Consider the following 22,663-nt stretch of genomic DNA (forward strand, 5'->3'; position numbering starts at 1 on the left):
GCTTGCTCGATCGCCTCGCTGAGAGGGGTCAGGGAAGAATTTTTACAGCTCACTTATCTGGCCCCCGGGTGATTACTGTTTTTTTTGCTTCCCTCTGGAATATGTAGGGGTGGGATGTCTGCCCACCTCCCTTGTTCTCTGTAAAGCGCATTGTGTTGCCTCTGGGTATGAAATGCGCTATATAAATAAAGCTTTGATTGATTGATTGATTGATTGATTGATTGATTGATTGATTGATTGATTGATTGATTGATTGATTGATTGATTGATTGATTGATTATTAGTAGGTCTACAGATGTAGCATAGATGTTTGGTTTTATGCTCTTTGACAAGAATGGAGTCAAAGTTCCAGAGATAAAGGTCTCCCTGCACATTCCTACCTCAAAGTTTCAACCTTGTTGTCCATCACTGTTTAGTTGTCATTTTGTGCGTTGACTAGTATAAACCACCTTTCAAGACATTAACCTTTTGTATTATTTGATAAGAGATGGAACAGATGCAAGAACACTACTTAACTGAGATGCAACCATTTGATTTCTGTGTTTGGTCCAATCCTCAAACCAATATGTCCTGCCTCTATACCTTTATGTACCAGGCAAGTTAGTTAAGAACATATTCTTATTTACAATAATGGCATTTACATATAATTCATTGTGTATTTAAGGGTCTTAGACCTGTTCTTTGTAGAGGCCTCTACCAGGAGCCCTTCAGCAGAGTGAAGATCCATTCCAGGAGCTGTGCAGAGTTCTGTAGCACTGTGGTCAGTTTACTCTGGGAGATCAGCACAGCCAGCATCACAGCCCCCCCAGACAGGGTGAGCAGCCTGGGGGAGAGGAGGGCAGAGGCCTGGGCCTCTGGTTCTGGCACCACCCTGGTTCTGAAGGGCTGGGCAACCCGGTCCCACTGTGTGAGGATAGCCTGGCGGGCCCCGGCCCACTGGCCCGGCCCGGTCAGACGGTACTGGTACGCGGTGCAGGGACCCAGAAACATTTGGAGACCCAGTTTAGGATCCTTCAGCAGCAGGCCAAGGATGTTGGGACGGACACCCATCTGCTCAGCCAGGGAGTCCAGGTAAGGGATGTAGTCCACCTGGAGAGCAGCCTGTCTGGGACAGGGATAGCTAAGAGGAAAAAATAAAGAAACCATATCAGCTCACTGAGCTAAAGGCTTCATAGATTGAGCAACTACCTCCTCCAGTGTCACGGATAATATATCATTACCCCTTCATGTTCTTCTTCCTCTCAGTCTCAATGACAGTCAGCATCATGTCCTCTGAAGGAAGCTGGTTCAACCCTTCCAGAACCAAGCCATGAAAAGACAGATAGTCCAAGTCTATATAATGTATATATTGTTTGTGTTTTGTGTGTGTGTGTGTGTGTCTTTACCCGTGAAGACCTGCGTTGCCCAGCGAGCCTGCATCTCCACTATGGGCATGATGGGTCCTTTAGTCTGGAAGAGGCCCATGACAGCCAGCGTGGGGCGCTCTAGAGATGCAGGGAACACCCTCCTAAAACATGGCAAACAATAGTGATATGACTCACGACATATTATGATACGACTCAAGTCATGAATATGCCTGTGAGGCCCTTGTGAATGTCCAGCCAGACAGGACGGTGCCTACCTGTACAGGGTGAGCTCTCCCCCGGGCCCCTGGGACAGAGACGGGGGCAGGAATGAGAAGGTCCCGTTATAGCCAGTACAAAAGACCACTGCGTCAATGTTCTCCTCCACGGTCCCGTCCTCAAACAGAACCCCGGAGCCCTGGAACCTTTGCAGGTTAGGCTTCATCACCAGTGCCCCCTGGAGGACACGCCCGGGAAGGTCATCGTTGATCAGTGGTTTCCTGTCCAAGAGCCTGGGAGGTCGTGAAGGATTCAGAGATGGAAACTGAACGGTCGGATGAGAGTGTGGTACTGTATTGTCTTGTTTTAGCCCCTTGGGGACCTTGCGTGTGGCAGGGGTGTCACCTGTGTTCGGGCTGCAGGCCGTACAGCCTGTGGTCGTATCGGTTGTTGAGGGCTCTCTCTGCAGCCCAGTTGACCAGAGCCCTGGGCAGGAGCAGAGTCAGCAGTCTGTTCAGCCTGGTAATGGCCGTCATGTCCAGGGGAAGACCACTGCTGGACATTCGACCCATTACCCAAGCCCCCTTGCGTGTACTCAGGAACGTCTGAGAGGGATGGGAGAGGGTGACATTAAGGATAAAAATCTCATTGACTGAACAGGAAATATTATTGTAATTCATAATGAGTAAATTGTTTTGAGCAGCAATATGGCAACCAGAGGTGCGTTCAAATTCATTGAGTAAGTTGAATGTTTGTGAACATTTACAAACTATCTTTCATTATCAGTGCGGTCGAAACATGTCGGTTTTTAATATTTTCAAGCCCAAGATGACTGAATAAAGGCTTTTTTCTCCTACCTTCCTCGCCTTCTGGTTTTAAGTGCCTGGGGACCTGCTGTTTTTGCATATCTTTCATTATCTTTGTGTTCATTTGCAAACATAAGCAAACAGTCTAAAAAGTTTCCGGTGAACAAAAATGGAAGCAGGACTGAGGTAAATGTGAATTGTATGACTGAATGAATGAATTGAATACCAGAAGGCCTTTCACTTAATGTTCAGCTATGTTGTACTAGAGGGACTATATCCAAAATATGATCATACAGAAAATCATTGATGATCACAGAAGCGGCTGTGAGTAGCCTACAAATCTCTCCATGGCTGTTTATATTTAATCCAAACAATTTGGAACGTTCTTAAGCCGTAAAAAATTCAACCATTCGAAAAAAACAACACAAACGTTCGGTGAATTTGAGCGCATGTACGGTCTTAAGGGAGCAGTGGGTTTCCTGAGACAGGCTCACCTTCTCTGCACATCTGCTTATTTCCACGGCGATGTCTCCTCCTGAGTTGTCAATACCGACCACCAGCACCCGCCTCCCTCGGAGGGCATCCGCGTCCTTATACTCTGAGCTGTGATAGCACTTCCCTGGGAATGCTTCATGGCCTAGAGAGAAACACAGTGACATCTAAAAACACATAGCTGCATACTGCACCTTTAAAAGTTGAGGACCAAATTACCAGCGGCTGTCACAAATGCCCCCCGGTTAAGATCAAGGTGGCGCTTATATCCACAGACCAGGGAAGTCCTTGAGGGGGGAAATGGGGTGTGTGTAGTGGCCTGAGCACACTAGGACCCCGTCAAACACATGTCTCTCCTCCTGCCCCTCCCTGTTCTCAGTCACCACCTCCCACTGGCCAGAGCGAGCGAAGTCTGGCCTCTGTTTCATACGCTGCACTGTGGTCTGTAACACACAAACACACACGCGCATGCACACACGCACGCACACACACACACACACGCACATACACACACACACACACACACACACACTTAGCATTAAAAAGGAGGAAGGGGATATCTTCCATCTGTTGGCCTATCTCAGAAAAAAATAGTTGATTGGATTTTGAATCGGGAGGAAGGGGCAAAGCCTTGGGTGCTGACCTTGAAGCGGATGTGTCGGAGAAGGTCAAAGTGCTCTGCATAGAGGCGGATGTACTGCAGCACCTGGGAGTTGTGCATGTAGTTGGAGTAGTGTGCTGGCATTGGGAAGTCACTGAAGCACATCATCTCCTTGGAGGTGTTCACCACCAGGGAGCGGTAGATGCTCGAACGCCCTGGCTCTGAGGCCTCCTGAGGACAGAGCAGTATGGTGTGTCTGGATGCCTAAATTGCACATTTCCAAGACGGCAGCTACCCGAAAATACGTTTTATCATAATCTTTTGGCAAACTTATTGTCTATTTTATTATTTTTGAGCATTAGAAACACATTGGAATACTCAGATTCATGATTGAATCTATCTGAGCACTCTAATTTGGATATCTTTAATATGGCTGTTATGTAATGTATCCTGTGGACAGAGCAGGGACAGAATGCATGGAACAGAGATTCACACCGTTAGCTGTTTATCACGCTGACATGATGGGTAGCCGTGTATGAGACCTGAAGACTCATTGGCCCCCAGAGCTGAAGCTTCTCTAGATCTGTGTGAAGGAGAGCCCTTGGCGACGCAGACCCCCCTCCGAACAACTGAACCAGTCTCCTGTATGCTCCGCACACATAGCTCTCACCTTGAACCTCCACAGCCCCCCGATGTCATCACTGCTCTCAAAGCACACAGGCTCCAGCCCCTGCTCCAGACAGGTCTTGATGCAGACGAGACCTGAGCTTCCCCCTCCGATCACTGCCACGCGCCTGCTCATCCTATCTGTCTGTCTCTGCAGAGGAAAGGCTGTGGATAGCACGGAACTACAATGTAGTATGCAATCTGCAAAGGGAAGTACAAACACGCCCATGATGCATGTCGTCAGCATGTACAGTTGGTGAATGTGTAAGCGGAATTATATCAGCACACGTTAAGCATTGACGGGGGTAATTTTTATTACCCCTGATGATGGAATTCCACCCCTGATAGTGGAATAACACTATAATCTATGGTAACCTAGTAGCCTACTGTAGGCTATACAATCTATAGAGCAGGCATGTAGGCAAATAATATTTACCTCTGCCCCAGCAGCATGTAGGTAATGTTTTCGGTGGCATTATTGGTTGGTTGGTTTGTTTATTTGTTAACAGGATTACGCAAAAAGCACTTCATGATAATCGGTGGAGGGGTGTAGCATGGGCCAACCTAGAAACCATTGTTTGGAATGGATCTGAATCTGTTTTATGGCATGCAATTGTTGTTAGTCGCAATGTTGCAATTATTATAATCGCAATTAGTGTTGCAATTATTGTTAGTCGCTTGGGATAAAAAACGTCTGCTAAATGACTTTAAAGTAATGTAATGTCGTAGCTGCTGTCGGTCCTGTCATATCTAGCACCAAAAGAGCTGAACACCTCAAGCTCTGTGGATTTAGAAAGTAGACGGATTCAAGTAGAATAGACTAGCCTACTTTTCCAGAGACCACAAGCATTTTTTAAATGTACAAAGCAAAATGTACTTGGCTATGGGAACAATGAACTGTGGCGAGCGCCCCCCAGTTTCCTTTCAATATTCATTTGAATAATATAGCTGCAAGCAGCAATGTGGGGGCCAAGCAGGACGTGCGACCAATGCATCAAAGACAACAAGCGAAACACGCCATAGTCGCTTTCGAATCCCTGCCGCAGTTTTGAAAATCGGGCATGCGGTTCAGAATAAACGCACTTCCAACTTTGACAGGCTGGTGGCGCTATAGAGTTCGAGGTGGTGACATAGATTTGGTGACCGTCCCCGATGAGTGTGCCAAATATGGTTTTGATACATCAAAATGTTACTGAGATATGACCACACTCCCTGTTTGGCGGCTTGGACACCAAATTCGACTGGCTGTAGCGGGGGAACGCCTTCAACAATCAAAAATCCCTGTAATACTTTTGTGGATGTTGGTCTAGAGAATGTGTACAGCCAGTTTCATGTAGATTGGTGAAAATTGCTAGGAGATACATTTTAAGTGTTTTACACAAAATACTAAATGGCGGGAAATCCAATTGGTGGAAAATGACATCATAGGGTGCGATGAACTCGGCATGAGCCAGGGATTCCAACGGTACCTCATTTTTGAAAATCGGTCACACAGGTACAAAAGTTGTGCGCCTAAACGCATTTCCAACTTTGACATGCTGGTGGTGCTAGAGGGTTCGAGCTGTCGCGATGACACTTGCTGACAGGGGTCATGGGACTGTCCCCAATGAGTGTGCCAAATGTGGCTTTGATACATTAACAATTTGCTGAGATATGACCCCATATCCTGTTTGGCGGCTTGGATGCCAAATTTGATTGGCTGTAGTGGGCGAACGCTTTCGAGAATCGAAAATCCCTGTACAACTTTTGTGGACATTGGTCTAGATAATGTGTATACCGAATTTTGTGCAGATTGGTCGAAATTCCTTGGAGGAGATACTTTTTAAGTGTTTTTCACAAAATCCAAAATGGCGGGAAATCCAATATGGCGGAAAATGATGCCATAGGGTGCGTTGAACTTGGCTTGAGCCAAGGAATCCAACGGTCCCTTGTTTTTGAAAATCGGCCTTACAGGTCAAAAGTTACGTGCACAAAGTGGCGCTAGAGGGTTCGAGCTGTGGACATGGGTCTTGGTGAAAAGACTCAGGGGACTGTCATGAATGAGTGTGCCAAATTTCACAACTTTTACCATACGGTTCTATGGGCTGCCATAGACTCCCATGGCAGAAGAATAAAGAAAGAAAGAAAAAAAGAAAGAAATAATAAGAAAAGGTACAACAACAATGGAGGCCCCCAATTGAGGAAAATAAGCCAACATTACATTTTGGTGGGCCTTTATTTTGAAATACCACATCAGAATGTCCTGAAAGTTGCTGAGGGACACTATGAACTGCTCTGCTACCACTCTGAAGTGTAAATGTTCTTAGATTATGGGTGGTTTCCTTTCAATACCAATCTGAAAATTGAGGGAAAACAGCTATATGACATTTTGGAGGGCCTTTATTTTGAAATGCCACATCAAAATGTCCTGAAGATTTCTGAGTGACACTCTGAAGTGGTCTGCTACCACTCTGAAGTGGAATTGTTCTTAGATTATGGGCGGTTTCCTTTCAATACCAATTTTAATATTGAGGAAAACAAGCGGATATTACATTTTGGAGGGCCTTTATTTTGAAATGCCACATCCGAATGTCCTAAAGATTTCTGAGTGACATTCTGAGGTGGTCCACTACCACTCTGAAGTGGAATTGTTCTTAGATTATGGGTGATTTACTTTCAATACCAATCTGAAAATTTAGTAAAAACTGTGGTTATGACATTTTGGAGGGCCTTTATTTTGAAATGTCACAACAGAATGTCCTGAAGATTTCTGAGTGACACTCTGAGGTGGTCCACTACCACTCTGAAGTAGAATTCTTCTTAGATTATGGGCGATTTACTTTCAATATCAATCTGAATATTGAGGAAAAACTATGGATATGATATTTTGGAGTGCCTTTATTTTAAAATGCCACATCAGAATGTCCTGAAAGTTTCTGAGTGACACTCTAACGTGGTCTGCTACCACACTGAAGTGGAATTATCCTCAGATTATGGGCGGTTTTCAATCTGAAAATTGCCTCCTCCTTCAGCTGTACTGTAGACTAGGGAGGAATGCAACAGCCTGCATAGTAATGTCACGATGCTAACTTAAGAGTACTGAGTTTAAGTACAGGACGCTGAGCATAGGAGCCAAAAACAAACTTGCTTTAATCCAAAAGAAGGTCCCACAAAGGGTAACAAAGGTACAGGAGTCTCCTAGAAACATATGAGGCTCGAATGCATGGCAAAACACAGACACCTCTTATATACAGGTGCATGCAATCAGCAACCAAACAGGTGAACCCACTTAGGGTGAGCCAAGCCCAAATCAGTCCACAAAATCCAAGTACGGTGCACTCTGCCGCCATCTGCTGGACATCTTGGGACACTACGGCGCAGTGCTGACAGTGCCCCCCTCCCGACGACCACCTCCAGGTGGGCCAGGTTTGAGAGGGTGGGCGCGGTGAAAGGCGCGGATGAGGCCAGGATCCAGGACGTGCCGGGAGGGCACCCATGAGCGCTCCTCCGGGCCGTAGCCCTCCCAGTCTATCAGGTACTGGAGGCCCCGCCCCCACCGCCGGGAATCCAGCAGCCTCCGGACGGTGTAGACCGGGCCACCAGCGATGACCCGCGGAGGGGGCGGCAGCGGGGCAGGCCTGGACAAGGGTGAGGAGAATAGAGGTTTCAATAAGGAGACATGGAACACCGGTCTCACCCGGAGAGTCCTAGGAAGTTTGAGTTTGTAAGCCACCGGGTTAACCCTCCTCTCCACAGGAAACGGGCCGATGAACCGGGGAGTGAACTTGGTGGCTGTGCGCAGAGGCAGGTTCTTGGTGGAGAGCCACACTTTCTGTCCAGGGCGGAACGTGGCGTCATGTAGTTGATCTTACCGGAGCCTAGGGGTCGTCCGTCGAGTGCCTGTATTCTCACAGGATTGGGAAGAGCCATGACCGGTAGACCGAGGCGTGTGACCAGAGCAGAGTTCATCAGATTCTCCTCTGAACCGGAATCGATCAGCACAGTGATTGGGATGTTCTCAGGGTTCTCTGGGGTCCAGGTGAGTTGAGCACTCAGGGATAGGCGCTTAGCTGGGTTGGGGGACTGAGATCGGACCAAACTGCTCACTAAGCTGTCCCCTTCCCCTAATGAGCGTTTTCGTTTCCCTGCAGCTGGGGGCATCGGTCTCTGTAATGACCAGCCTCACCGCAGTAAAGACAGCATCTCTCTCTGCGGCGACGCTCTCTTTCAGCAGGTGTGATGCGGTACCTGCCTATCTCCATAGCCTCCGCTTGAGTGGGCTGAGCAGCGGGAGCTGACGCGCTCTGTGGCGAACACACTTGGGGCTGTGCGGAGTTGGGAAGCCTGCGCTCACGCCTCCTTTCGCGTATGCGCTGATCGAGGCAGATAGAGGTGGTAATGAGCTCATCTAAAGTGGCACCCCACTCCCGACTAGCCAAATCATCTTTGACCGCCTCAGACAGGCCGTTATAAAAAGTGGTCAAAAGTGCTTCATTGTTCCATTTACTCTCAGCTGCCAAGGTGCGGAATTCTATAGCATACTCAGAAACGGCTCTGGCCCCTTGGCGGAGCGTGCTGATGCGGCGTGCTGCTTCTCTGCCACTCACAGGATGGTTGAAAACCTGGCGTAGTGCTTTAGAGAACTCTGCTGCATTAGCACAAAGTGGGGAACTAGCCTCCCACAGGGCAGTAGCCCACACTAGAGCTTTACCTGAGAGCAGAGAAATCATAAAAGCGACCTTAGCTCTTTCTGAGGGGAACTGATCTGGCTGCATAACAAAAAACAGGTCACATTGAGTCAAAAATCCCTGACAGGTCTCTGGGATGCCATCATACCGCTCCGGTTTCTGAAGGAATGTCTTGCCGCCTGGGGGGTTCTGTTGATGCATTTGCTGTGTTATCCAGGTCTGGATCTGCTGGATTGAGGATCCTTGGGTCTTCAAAGCTCCGAGCACTTGGGATAGGCTGATGTCCGCTCCTTCAGCGCCTGTTAAACTCATGTTGAGGATTCGAGCCTACTGTCACGATGCTAACTTAAGAGTACTGAGTTTAAGTACAGGACGCTGAGCATAGGAGCCAAAAACAAACTTGCTTTAATCCAAAAGAAGGTCCCACAAAGGGTAACAAAGGTACAGGAGTCTCCTAGAAACATATGAGGCTCGAATGCATGGCAAAACACAGACACCTCTTATATACAGGTGCATGCAATCAGCAACCAAACAGGTGAACCCACTTAGGGTGAGCCAAGCCCAAATCAGTCCACAAAATCCAAGTACGGTGCACTCTGCCGCCATCTGCTGGACATCTTGGGACACTACGGCGCAGTGCTGACAAGTAACACTAGATAGAACATATAAGTGTGGTGCTCAAACGAACTCTCAGACCAACAACCAAAGGCTGCCTAAAAGGATTTAATGCCAGATGATAAATAGGCCTAATGATACAGTGCTATTTACACTGGTGGATTTGATAGATGGATGATCAGCAAATAGACTGATAAATAACAAACACCTGGGGTGGGGGCAGAGACAAACAGAACGCCAAAACAGACAGGGACGTAACAAGGTAACACACTTTTATATGACATTTTAAAAGACTTGTATTTTGAAATGCAACATGAGAACGTCATTTCACTTTCTGAATCATACCATAGTAGTTTTAGTTGACTCGATTGTAACCTAAATGAAAGCGACGGCGACAACCCGGTGTTATGCCGAAAAAAACTCTTTACCGTAATAATGCGAGTGGATGTGCAAAAGGAAATAAAGGCGGACCACTTGACTGTGATTTCCGACTTGTCGGCTGGCTTAACCGCAGTCTCGAATTCATCAGGCGGGGGACGATGAGCAGAGATACTGTATGAGGCAGGGAGGAGCACACAGATACCGAGGTGAAGTTGGTTTCACGTTCGACATTCGTCAGACATTCATATTCGGAACTTTAGGGACCGTGGAGAAAGTACAATTATAATCAGGGAAAAAATCTATAACTCTGCCAATATTGGACAAAGATACCACAAACCACTTGAAAGGTATTCTAGTAATCAATATCTATCTGTTATATATTGATTATTAGAATAATTTTCAAGTGATTTGCGGTGTCTTTGTCCAATATTGGCAGTTATTGATTTTTTTCCTGATTATAATTGTACTTTCTCCACGGTCCCTAAAATTCCGAATATGAATATCTGACGAATGTCAAACGTGAAACCAACTTTACCTCGGTCACACACAGATAGCCTAAGGTTGTTTCAGGTCAGTGGAGCGGCTCACATGCTTTTAACTATTCACCCACTAAGGAAACTAAAAGAACTGCATGAATTTCAATGTTTTTCTTTGGAAAATTCAGATGCATAATGCCTTTCAAATCTTCAATTAAATCCAGACAGTTCTCACCTCCTCCAGTTGGTCCTGAGGGCCTGGCCTAGGCTACGTGTTGCCCGCACCGAAGTGGAAAAACCTGAAAACTAGCAGAAAGCAGCCTGTTGCGTAATACACACCAGTCATTGTGAAAGGGGGAGGGACTTTGATCCCTGTTGCCTGAAGGAGATTGCGATATGAAAACTGTGATATGTAGGCCTATAGGTCAACATCTAATGCTCTACACACAATGTAGATAACCCTTTATTCATTGATTGATTCACCATACGGTGCTTATGGTTCCAAAACACATTTCTTGTTTCATCAGAGGTCACAGTTCCCTACTCCAAATTCTCTGTCCAGAATGTTGTCAAGGTGCTAAACATTTAACAATGCAGAAAATGAAGAGGGAGAGTCCTCTTGGTTAACTTACACTTCTACACTACACTGAACCTGAAAGACTTCCACCCTCTGACCACATGAAGAAACCTTCAGTCTGTCTGCTATTGCCTGCTGGGGAGGCAGCACCAGGTGTGGGTAGACAAACAAACTGAGCAAGCTGGTGAGGCAACCTGCAAACGTTGAATTCTGAAGTCTGCCAAGTGCAACCAGGCTGGGTGAGGAGGGCCGGCTCTGTTGTGGGGCAACAACTGGACAGCCTGGAGGCTGTGGTGGAGAGGAGGATGAGGGACAAACTGAAGTCCATTCTGTACCTTCAGCCACAGGCTCATCCCACCCAGGTGCAAAACTGAGCGGTTCAGGCTCCTTTGTGTCAGCAGCCATCACTCTATAACAGTGCCTGAGCGCTCCCGAGTGTTGTGGGTATGTATGTACGTCCATGTATATTTGAGTATTAGTATACATATTTATACAGACTGTATGTAGGCCTATATATTCTATATCTATGCATACTGTATGTATATATTTCTTGTAATTTAATTTATTATGTATATTTTGTTTATTCTTTATTCTGCTGTACCTTTTCCCATTGCTACTGTACTTTTCCACTGCTGAAACACATCCGTCAGTCTATCTATCTGAATACTGCAGCCCCAGTTGAAGTCAGTGGCATTAGCTGCCTTCATCTTACATGAGATAGCCTAGGCTAGCTAAGAGCTTGACAAGCTCTCAGATGTGTCTGCCATTTAGTGAGGGATAACATATTATTGTGAGCAAGATGGAGTTATGCTGTGCCTTCCACTTGCATTCGCTTCACATAAAATACACACACAAATCTTGACCGTAGGGCAGGCAAATATATTCATTTAAATTTAAATGAATTCAGAAACAATGACAGTGAATACTCAGACAGCATGTTTTTTTTATCACACACGGAGCAGTGATGTTCTTTACAGATCTTTATGACATGGAGAACAGATGGAGCCTCATCTTCAGATTCACCCTCCTTATCTGAGTGGTCCAGGGGGTGCTTCTCCCCTGAGGGTAAGGGGGGTAAGAGCTGAGGTGTTTCAGCTCAGATGTTCATGCTCTGTGGGCGGATGGTGGCCAGGAGGGCGATGAGCTTGGCAGGGGGGTGGAGGTGGAAGTAGTAGGCAGCAGCCCCTCCTGCTGTGACCGTCAGGCTGAGCTTGAACAGACTGCCCAGCTTGGATTCCTCTGGCTCCTCCACCTGTCAATGGAAAGGACCAAATAAAACTCTCAAGCACAACCAACCCCCGGCCCTGCTGTATGGTTTGGTATAGTTTATTTTTTTAAATCTAGATATCTGCTGGACAGGGCAACCAATCACAACTGTCACAAGCCCATGTACACCATCTCTCAAGAGCTACCTGTGCAAAACGACTGACTTTGCTATAACTTTGCTTTTAATTTATTTCTTTGAACTACCTCTTTTCTCATTTTATTGTATTTTACTACTGTATACCATTGTATTTCATCTTACTTATTTTATGGTTTTCTATTTTTATTATGTATTAATTTATGTTTTGCTTTTAATGTCTCTTTTATAATGCACTTTACTATTTCTCAATTGTTATTTATGTTTTTTTTTTTATGTCTCTTGTAAAGCACTTAACTGCATTTTATGTCACGAAAAGTGCTCTATAAATAAAGTTTATTATTATTATTATTATTATTATTATGTCAATTGGACCTATGGCTGACCTTTCTGGTCTTCAGGGGCTGGAACATGCGGTCAAACTGGGTGAAGATGGCCCGACGGGCCCCGTCCCATTTCCCTGGTCCCATCAGGCGGTACTGGTAGGCCGTGACCGGTCCCCACAGAACCTTCTTGAACAGGGAGTAGTCCGTGAAGAAGAGCCAGGGCAGGCTGGGTCTCACCCCGAGCTCCCCTGCAATTTCATCCATGTAGGTGACGAAGTCCACCTGCAGTGGCGTCAACTTGGACACAATGTAGCTGTGTGGAGGACAGGTAGGAACACCAGTCAGATAGTCTGTACAGTGGATTAGAAAACTGTATTGACGTTACTGAAAGGGATTCTCACTTCTTGTCCATGTCCTTGGTGTCATACTCAACAGACTTCAGCATGGCCTGGTTGGAAGGCAGCTTATTGTGCCCTGAGGACCAAAAAAAAAAGAAAGTGAGGATGTGCATCTACTGTTACAAGCTCCTAGTTCAGCAAGGGAGAAGGCTACCAGTCGGTCAGCCAGCCTGCCCAAGTGCCAGCCATACCTACCATTAAAGACACGTGCGACCCAGCGGGCCTGCATCTCAGCCTGGGGCATGATGGCCCCCAGTGCGTGGATGAAGCCTACCACTGCCAGGGTGGAGTGCTCCAGGGTGGGGGGGAACACATGCTTGTACAGCCCCACCCGGTGGCCAGACATGTGCATGACGTCTTTCGGCAGGAAGGGGAAATCATAGTTGTATCCCGTGGCAAAGAAAATCACGTCCACCTGCAAGGCCCAGAGAAACAATGATGTGGGCAATGCTGAAATACATTTTATAACGGCTACCATAACTATGTCGCTGTGAACCAGTGTTCAGACCTTATCCACCACACTCCCGTCATCGAAGATCACGCTGGAGCCCCTGATCTCCTTCATGTTGGGTTTGACCACCACGCTACCCGACAGGATCTTTATAGGGAGGTCGTCGTTGATCACCGGGATCTGACTGAACAGCCTGAGGGAGGACAAGCATGCAATACATCAACTGGACGTATATAGTATAGAACAGCTTGATCAATAAACATGTAGTAGTGTTGACAGTTATAGATGAGCTGCTACAAGAGAACAGACACCCCCCCCTCTCCCGAGCAGACTGTACAGGTGATTCACTGTAGCTCGATACAGTAGATTACAGGTCTAGCATACACAAGTGCAAGCAAAATAGGGTGATTTATGTTATGTTGTTATATTGTTTATATATTGTGAGCGCATCCCTTCCTACTACGGGGGAAAGCAGCCAGAAGGCCTGGCTTCTGATGTGAAATGTCTCATTTGTCAAGGTAGTTTCCTTTACATGATACAATAAAGCTAATCATGCAGTTTGCAAGTGCCTAACTCTCTAACTGTACGTTCACACCAGCATAACACCAGCACCCACAGGGAGGGGATCTATGGATAAGATGGGGTCTCGTAGGCTATCAAGGACAGACAGACAGACAGAGCCTCACCTGTGTTTGGGCTTGAGAGCGTACATGGTGTGGTCATACATGGCATTTAGTTTCTTTTCTCCAAACGAGTTGAGGAAGCTCATTGGCAGCAGCTGGAAGAGGATGTGGACGAATCGAGTGTTGTACTTCATGTCCACAGGCAGGCCGTTGTCGGACACTTGACGTATGACCCAGGCACCGCGACGCGTGCTCACATACACCTGCACAGCCGAGACAGAACAACATAACTTAATTTAAGCAGACAAGTCCAGTGGGAATAATTTATATTTATATTATATTTGATTATGTTTCCTTATGCATTGTCTTATGACCAGTGTGTGTTAGTCTCTCTCCAGACTCAAATATTACATTTTCTGAATTATGAATTATGAATTTCTGTGCTCCGCATACTACATAGGAGTCACTTCGCTGCACAAGCTGGTATTCTGAGGGCGTGTCGACGGTTCAAAATTGAAAGAGTGACAGGTCGTAGCAGCAAATGAGAGACGCTAACTCAGGTTAGATGGGCGGGGCATATCTATAGGTGGGAACGCCTGATCGCGAAAGTCGTTACTGATTTGCATGAAGTGTCTCAGACCCATAGACAGATCTACAGCATGCAGTAGCGTAGTTAGCATACTGTAGCTTACGTAGTGTATCAGCGAAAGAACCCTCATGGGTCTGGCATTGAGACTAAGTGTATGGAGCGAATGTGCCCTTAAAATATCAGAACTATGGTTCTGTTGTTGTGTCCTTTTACTTGATAACCGATTGACTTGCACATCTTACATGCTTCTGCTCACAAATCAGCACATAAGCATAGCTTTGCCCTGCCAGTTGCTACGGTGTGCTCTGATGCTGGTCATGGTTCCCTTGTCAGTTATTAAAGCAGTAACTCTTGAGAGGGTGTGGTATATGGCCAATATACCACGGGTTGTGCTGCAGTCATAGGCACGAGGCGCAGCTAAGTCGACCAGCTCAACCCGTGGTATATTGGCCATATAACAACCCTCGAGTGAGTTATTGCTTTTATACAACGGTTACATCATCGGGAAACATTTCTGGTATAAATATCTACTATTTCAGTGTCTTAATATCGATTTTAGTGAACTCTGCCTAGAAAGGTAGTTCCCAAAACTACCACATTACTATGGAGTTTCAAAATGACGAACAATGAGCCATAGCAACCAAACTAATGCTCCTGACCAACCTAGCAAGCCATGAACGAAGTGTAGCCTACCTTTGCTGTGCAACTGCGAGTTGCAAAAGTGGTGATGATAAACCAGAGTGGTAGGCTACAGGACGGATAGAACAACTCAAAATTGACATTGAATGTTTCCATTTTTCTTGAGTAGAAACTGTAATGTAACTAACAGACGCTTACGCAATGGAACTAATGTTTTTACAGACAGATTTAATTGATGCAGTAATATTTCACATAGAACAGTAAAGTTCTATTCTGCCCGTGGTATATCATGGCATATACAACGGCTCTTAACCAATCAGATTGCGAGGTCGGAACTACCTGTTGTATAAAGTGAAGTAATTATGTATCAGATATCACAAGTGTATTTGTGTTTTAGAGTTGACGTTGCTTCCCCTGACCTGCTCTGCCACTCTGCTGGCCTCCACTGCTATGTCGCCTCCGGAGTTGCCGATGCCGATGACCACCACCCTCTTCCCGTGGAGGTCCTCAGGGCCCTTGTAGTCCCAGCTGTGGGTGTACTTCCCCTCAAACGTCTCTATCCCTGCACATGCACACACACTGTCAGTATCTCACTCAAACACAGTACAAGTCATTGTCTGCTGTTGGATATGATGTGAACAGGTGTAAGCCGGTGTGGATGGGTCACCTGGGAAGTCTTTGAGTGGCAGGTGTGGGTGGGTGTAGTGACCAGAGCTGACGATAACTGCATCAAACACATGTCTCTCCTCCTCCCCGTCCCTGTTCTCTGTCACCACGTCCCACTGGCCAGTGCGAGTGAAGTCCTTCCTCTGCCTCACGCTCTTCACTGAGGTCTGGAACACAAAGCAACTAATCACTCAACCAATGATTCATCCTATAGACCCCCCTTCTCTTCCTGCTGTTGCCTCCCTGTTTGTCCTGCAAATTTTTTTAAATTCTTATTTAAACCTTTATGCTCGTACAGTGACGACGAGCGAACAATATACAAACAATAGCAAACAAAAAAAGAACAGATACTCAGGAGGGTATATAAAACAGTAACTAAAATGGTTAAGCTCAATATTAGAATAGTAAAAAATAGACTAAAAGCAGTTGCAAACAGACATTAAAAGAACCAGGCCAGGTCAAGCCTGGCTTATGTGCGTGGCTGGCTTGTTTCTGTTTAGGACTGGTAGAACGGAAGCTAGTCATGCCACTGAAATAGCTGTGAATTGAAATTACATTGAAATGACTATGTTCTACGTGTGCAGCGGAGATCGGCGGGTTGGTTTTGTTGTCCTTCTTCCAGTCCCTAGTGTGGGTTGGGGTTAGAATAAGGGTTGGGTTTGGGACATGATCTGACATATAAGGCAAGGGGTAAAGGTCAGAGTGAAAGGATGAACATGTGGAGGTTTGGGGTATAGTCCCATAAAGTCATCCCCACTGGGGCCTTGAACCCCCGTCTCCCAGGTGGGAGTCCATTGCTTTCACCGCTACTCTAATTGTGCAGTGGAGATCAGGTGGTTGATTTTGGTGTGCTGGGTCTACTGCCTCTTGTGGTGCCAGCAGAGAAATGTAGGTCAACATTCAACAGAGGGAGGGAGTGATAACCGGACAAACACTATCCTAGTTGTGCTGGCTTACAGCCACGCACAAAAAGAAGATTTGCCAATGTCAGCGTACCTGGAAGCGGATGTGCTGGTGCAGTTTGAAGTGCTCCGCGTACTGCCTGAAGTACTCGAGGATGCGCGAGTGGTGCATGTAGTTGGGGTAGTCTGCTGGGATGGGGAAGTCGCTGTAGCACATCATCTCCTTGGAGATGTTGATGGTGAGCGAGCGGTAGATGCTAGCCCTGTGGGGCTCCGACACTTCCTGGCAAGAAAGAGAATTGACACGGTTGATACAAGCAGATAGCTAAACCTCAGTGACAATTCGAAGGTATTACTAGGACTCAAATACTCTTATCGGGTTTGTACAGGTACAGGGTAAAATTATTGGGTTTTGGGTCCTCAATCTCGCAGCAGCAACAGAGTAACAACACAAGAATGGCAATGAAAACAGTAATGGCTCTGAACTCGGGCCTGACCTTGAACTTCCACAGCCCCCCAAGGTCATCACTGCTCTCGAAGCAGATGGGTTCCAGCCCCTCATCCAGACAGGCCTTCATGCTGGTCAGACCAGAGGGCCCTGCCCCAATCACTGCTACCCTACGCACCATGCTGGACCTGGGAGGACAGACAGTAAGAGAGGGTTACCACCACCATGCTTGAATTGTGAACAGAGAAGAGAGCTATAGCAGACCAGAGCAGGGCTCTGTATAGACCTGGTCCAGGGCGATATCCTACAGAGCCCATGTTGGGGATGATGCATTACATCTTAAATGGTGTTGAGAGACTCGCGTTGAGGTATCTGGTTAGCGGGAGAACATTTACGCTGAGTTATTAACTATGGCAAATTTTAAAATTTAAAACATGTAAATAATGTAATGTAATGCATCATCCCCAACATGGGCGGCAGCAGTGAGTAGGCTAAACAAAGTGGAGAGCGCCGAATCGCCGTTAGAAGAAGACAGTCGATGCGCTGTGGATATTAGACATTTTGTGTACAAATTTGCCTTTTATTTGAAAGGTTGGGGACTACAAACTGTAGCGACCTCGGAGAAAAGACTTTCATCTTTCCAACGATGTGTTTACTTTGGTGAGTAATGAAATGGTTTTGTCTGTAGACTTGGATGAGCGGGCCGAGGAAGCGCATTCATAGGTAAATTGCATTGAGAGTAACAGGGCGTTATCTGTAGGATATCACCCTGGACCAGGGCTGCGTTACGAATCGCATACTACCCTACTATATAGTATACCAAAACAGGATGTAGTATGTCCCAATACATAGTATGCCACATGCAGTATGGCAAAAATACCAGGATGTCCTACTACATCCGGTCGTATTTTGCAGTATGCAAGCCAGCAGGCTTTTATGGCTATTCTGACCCACAATCCTGTGCGCAGCGGAAATGTGCGTCACGTGCGAGTTGTGACAGCTGTAGACAAATGTCGCGTTATGGACAGCGACGGATGTGGGCAAATTTCAAGGCGCAATGTTATGACAAGGTAGTATGTCCCAATTGGATGCCTACTGCTTGCAAAGTACGTACTTTTCGAAGGACAGCTGTAGTAAGTACTGGTAGTAAGAAGTAGAAGTATGCGATTCGGAACGCAGGCCCTGTCTACAGTAGGCCCCGTACTACGAAGCTTGTTCAACATATCCAGGATAACTTTTCGCTAGCTTGCTCGAGTAAACCGGACAACAGCAATCACGGATAAACGGTACCACGACAGTGGCTATCAACTCGTTAAGTCGACCCAGCTGGTCCAATCTAGCTATGAGCGCGTTCACGGTAAAAGGGGAGGTATTAATCTCAGCAATAATACAGAAATCTGAACTATAGGCGCAACACAGTCGCTACTGCCAAAGACAGGAAGGAAAGCTGGAAAATACTGCCTACGTTTTATCATTATCCTCCACATGAACATGAGTAGGCTAGATCATTGAGCTATGCCTATTCTTATGGCATGTAAAGCAATTGTAGCCTATATCAATACATCTTATTATTTCAGCTGCAACCCCTAGACTGGCAGGGGACGCTTAAATAAAGCAAATAGCTATAGTTTTTAATAGTTTCAGGTTGTAATAGACAATGTGAAGTCTCTATACAAGAGGAACTAGAGATAACAGGCTATTAAAATGTACAAAGTGAAGCTCGAGGTGGAGAAGTAGGCTCTAGCCTACGGGGAAAAAGCCTATTTCATCGTCATATCGTATATCCTCATTGATTGTCAGGCATTGGTGCTATCACAATTCAATTAAAATGTAGCTACTTATCTTTGTTCCTAGGAACGGGAGGCTAAATCAACATTAAAGACTTTACAATTGAATAAAAATGGTTCTCCGCATCACCCACAGCCTACACGAAACTGCAGGTAGACTAATAAAACGCAAGCCAGTGCATAGCCTACAGTCTACGACTGTAAATTCACAAAGCTAAATATGGCTCAAGCACAAGTAGCTGTCATTCTGCAATTTTTCATGATATGGGGAAAGCCAAAGAGGATTTTGTCGGTTTGTAAACCTCTCGCTGTTCTCGCACAGCAGATTATTGTTTAATTCGCACACTGAAGTTCCATATAGAACCTTAACGTCCGTATGCCTTTTTCCAAGTGAATTGATCGGTCAGCGGGCAGTGCTTCATACATTTTGATCCATAATCTGGAACTTAACCTGCCCCGGAGCAGGTTAGCTCGGCAGCATAAGTTACCACGGCGATATAGCACGTTGAAAAGTGTACCACCTTCTTAGTACGGATAAACCAGGCTTGAAGTTATCACGCTAACCCCATAATCCTGTTTCGTAGTACAGGGCCCTGGTGTCCTCTACGCAGAGGTGCCGCTAGAATTTTTGGACCTATATTGGATCCCCCAAACCTAGACCTTAATAATAATAATAATAATAATAATAAAGTCAATTTAAAAGTGGGTTTTGAGGGCCTATATCAGTGCAGGGCCCTTGGAATTGTCCTCACTCCCCCAGCACCCCTGTCTATATGGAAGGCACTCTCCCCCCTAGTCAGAACATGTTACCTTTAACATTTGGTGGCAGGTGGCCAGATCTTATTGAGTGAGAAAAGCAGAGCTGATCAGTTAACAAGAAAAAATCTGAGCCTTGGCTTCTTTCCATGCCATCGCTTAACAACACAGTTATAGTGCACTCTGTACACACTTCAGATTGGTCTGTGGGTGTAGGGTACAGCCACATGCATTATATTTTATGTTTTTTTTTTTTTTTTTAAATACTACCATCTACTTATAAACTTTGTTTTCATGTATTCTGTAAATGACTTAGGCTACTGTGAATACAATTATACACATATGTATTAAATACTTATTTTCTCTCTTCCAACTCTTCTAAATAGGCTACTAAGAACGTAAAACCCAAGGCTGTAGCTATAGGCCTATTTTGGCCGACTCTGTGCATTTGAAAAATGAACACCTTGATAACTGTAGAATTCAAGATAGTAGGCTACAGCAGTAACGTTGGCTGTCTTACCTTAGTCTTGGTAGGTCGGATCTGAGTCTGAAGAAATTAAAGGACTACTGCATACAAGTAGGCTACATTTCATTTTCAACCCCTTGTCGTGGTACATTTTATACTGTTAATGGGATACACCCCCGTCTGTAACCATACACAAATCATCACTGTACAGTTTGAATAGTCTGGGTTAACCTGGTTCACCCATAGATTGCTCTTCAACCTTCAAACCCAAATCTTTTGCCGTGTCTGCTGTTTGTTTATTATTACTAATCAACTTTCCAGACATCCTGGAATTTGCAACAGCTGCGATCCACCTACGAGATATAGAGAAGGCTACAAGCATTTTAAATTTGACAACAGAGCGAGCTATAGAGCTGCTGGTCGCAGCTGAAAATGTTGATACAAACTATAGAAAAAAATGCATTTCCCGCAGAAAATGCGTGTGAACAAAATCATTGCTGAAAATGCGTAGCCAACATGTGAAACATTGAAAAAAATTCTGAAACGTCAAATGCATAACACTGTAGGCCTATAGTTAAAAAAAACTTTGAAGATGGAAAATACTGGAAGATTATCTAAAATGTGAACCTGTCAGAAGCTGAACTGCATTAGGCTACCTAAGAACTAACTTTTAACTTTTCAGCCTGAGTAGACTGTAGCTTGGAACTGAGCCTGTAGCTTAAAGTATGAACAAGTTGTTTAAAATCTCCTTATTGACCCCTATAGAGCATTCACACTAATTATATCAATCAACCGCAGAACAAGTTACAATTCTACCACAGTAGGCTATCATTTAGTAGCCTATTAATGATTCCAAATAACCAAACCACTGTAGAATATTCTAGAAAGTGATACAGCAGTATGTGTCTTACCTTATAGATCAGATCTGAGTCTGTCAGAGAAAGGATGAGCCTCATCCAAGAACCGCCTTTTATAGCACACAGTTAATCTCCAAATTTGGCAACAATCCGAATGTTTACAAGCCAGTGGAGTTAATGTTTGATACGCTGTTCAAGCCCTAATTTCAATCAATCAAAAGCTTTATTTGTATTCCAGAGGCAACACAATGCGCTTTACAGAGAACAAGGGAGGTGGGCACGTCCCATATTCCAGAGGGAAGCAAAAAAACGGTATTTACAGTAATTTAGATGTACAGGACACAACAAAGCTGGGCATAAAACTTTCTCATAATTACGACTTAGTATCACATAATTATGAGAAACCTTCTCATAATTACGACTTAGTATCTCATAATTATGAGAAACGATCTCATAATTACGACTTAGTATCTCATAATTATGAGAAACAAAAGTTATGAGATCTGTTTTTTTGTGTACATACAAAACGGTGTCCATACAAAACGGAGCCATTCTTTCGGTTTTCAAATACGTGGTCTGTAGCCTCTGTAATATGATCTTTACAAGCCTCTCCCCCACTTGCTCCAGCACGCATGCGCACAGGCCAGCGCGCAGCCTGCTATTCTCCGGCTCACATTCTCTGCGCTACGATCGTAGTTGGTGCCGAGAATATTGTCGTCGTCATTCGTCAGCAACAATCCGATCGTAGCGCAGAGAATGTGAGGGAGCATAGCCAGTGTAAAGATCATATTACAGAGGCTACAGACCACGTATTTGAAAACCGAAAGAATGGCTCGCGTAGAGGAATATCAACTGTCGATTCATGCAATCTGATTGATGAAAACAACCGTTTAGCGGCCGAAAATGGATTTTGAGAAACTGCATTCCCTTTGCCCCGTGCGCCGCCATTACATGGATATACTGGCTCGCGCTGGATTTTAAATTTCTTCTACAGGCCTCCGAACAACACAAAAGTGATCTGGGTGAGTCAAACTTCTTATAATATGTCGTAAATAAGGTCCAGGTTGTCAAAAACGAGCATTTTCCTTTAAATGACTCAATCACACAGCTCAGTACACTCTGCTGACTTGCACTGAATGAATCAGTGCCAGGGTTGCATAATCCTGACTTTTTCGTGTTTCTGATTTATTTTGTTAGGCTACTATCACACATACAAGCCTAAAACAATGATGAAATCAGCCCACAGATGATTAAATCATTAAATACTCAGCTAAACTGAAGTACAAAAGTTCACACTTGTAATCTAGTAGTAGTAGAAGTAGCAGGAGGAAAAAGTTACACACAACAAGAGAGGTGGCTTGCCTCCGCACACACAACTTCAATGCACGTCATCAAGACGCCTTTTTTGAACGGCTCGAGATGTACCAGCTTAGCCTCTGCGAGCTGTCGCGATCGACACCCCTGCTGTAGGGAGATGACCACAGCCCTTAACCCCAGTTACATCATAGGTGAGCTTCCCAGTGTGTAAAAAGTAGCCATAACCAGCGATCGC

At 45.4% G+C, this 22,663-nt stretch overlaps 2 protein-coding genes across 4 annotated transcripts; both read right to left on the bottom strand.

Moving 5' to 3' along the window:
• Positions 1–275: 275 nt before the first annotated feature.
• On the bottom strand, positions 276–11,548 carry LOC311314464 (flavin-containing monooxygenase 5-like). Of its 3 annotated transcripts, none has more exons than XM_084444829.1 (11): positions 10,502–11,548; positions 9,838–9,961; positions 4,132–4,292; positions 3,504–3,692; positions 3,138–3,303; positions 2,863–3,005; positions 1,968–2,167; positions 1,622–1,855; positions 1,386–1,507; positions 1,221–1,293; positions 276–1,120 (listed from the first exon to the last, which is right to left on the bottom strand). In XM_084444829.1, the coding sequence occupies exons 3-11, from the start codon at positions 4,261–4,263 to the stop codon at positions 694–696; spliced, it is 1,686 nt and encodes a 561-aa protein (XP_084300955.1). In that variant the 5' UTR covers positions 4,264–4,292; positions 9,838–9,961; positions 10,502–11,548; the 3' UTR covers positions 276–693. The 3 variants fall into 3 exon arrangements, with proteins under 3 accessions (XP_084300955.1, XP_084300956.1, XP_084300954.1); XM_084444830.1 differs by having other exon boundaries at positions 4,132–4,278; positions 10,502–10,542; XM_084444828.1 differs by having other exon boundaries at positions 9,838–11,548.
• Positions 11,549–11,701: 153 nt separating this feature from the next.
• Positions 11,702–21,242, bottom strand: LOC311314465 (flavin-containing monooxygenase 5-like). Its single transcript, XM_084444831.1, has 11 exons — positions 21,166–21,242; positions 17,295–17,433; positions 16,892–17,080; positions 15,897–16,062; positions 15,649–15,791; positions 14,065–14,264; positions 13,436–13,571; positions 13,123–13,342; positions 12,931–13,003; positions 12,590–12,842; positions 11,702–12,095 (listed from the first exon to the last, which is right to left on the bottom strand). The coding sequence occupies exons 2-11, from the start codon at positions 17,424–17,426 to the stop codon at positions 11,940–11,942; spliced, it is 1,668 nt and encodes a 555-aa protein (XP_084300957.1). The 5' UTR covers positions 17,427–17,433; positions 21,166–21,242; the 3' UTR covers positions 11,702–11,939.
• Positions 21,243–22,663: the final 1,421 nt, after the last annotated feature.

The sequence above is a fragment of the Borostomias antarcticus genome, assembly GCF_949987555.1.
Source record: "Borostomias antarcticus genome assembly, chromosome: 10".
In the NCBI taxonomy this organism is placed as follows: Eukaryota; Metazoa; Chordata; class Actinopteri; order Stomiiformes; family Stomiidae; genus Borostomias; species Borostomias antarcticus.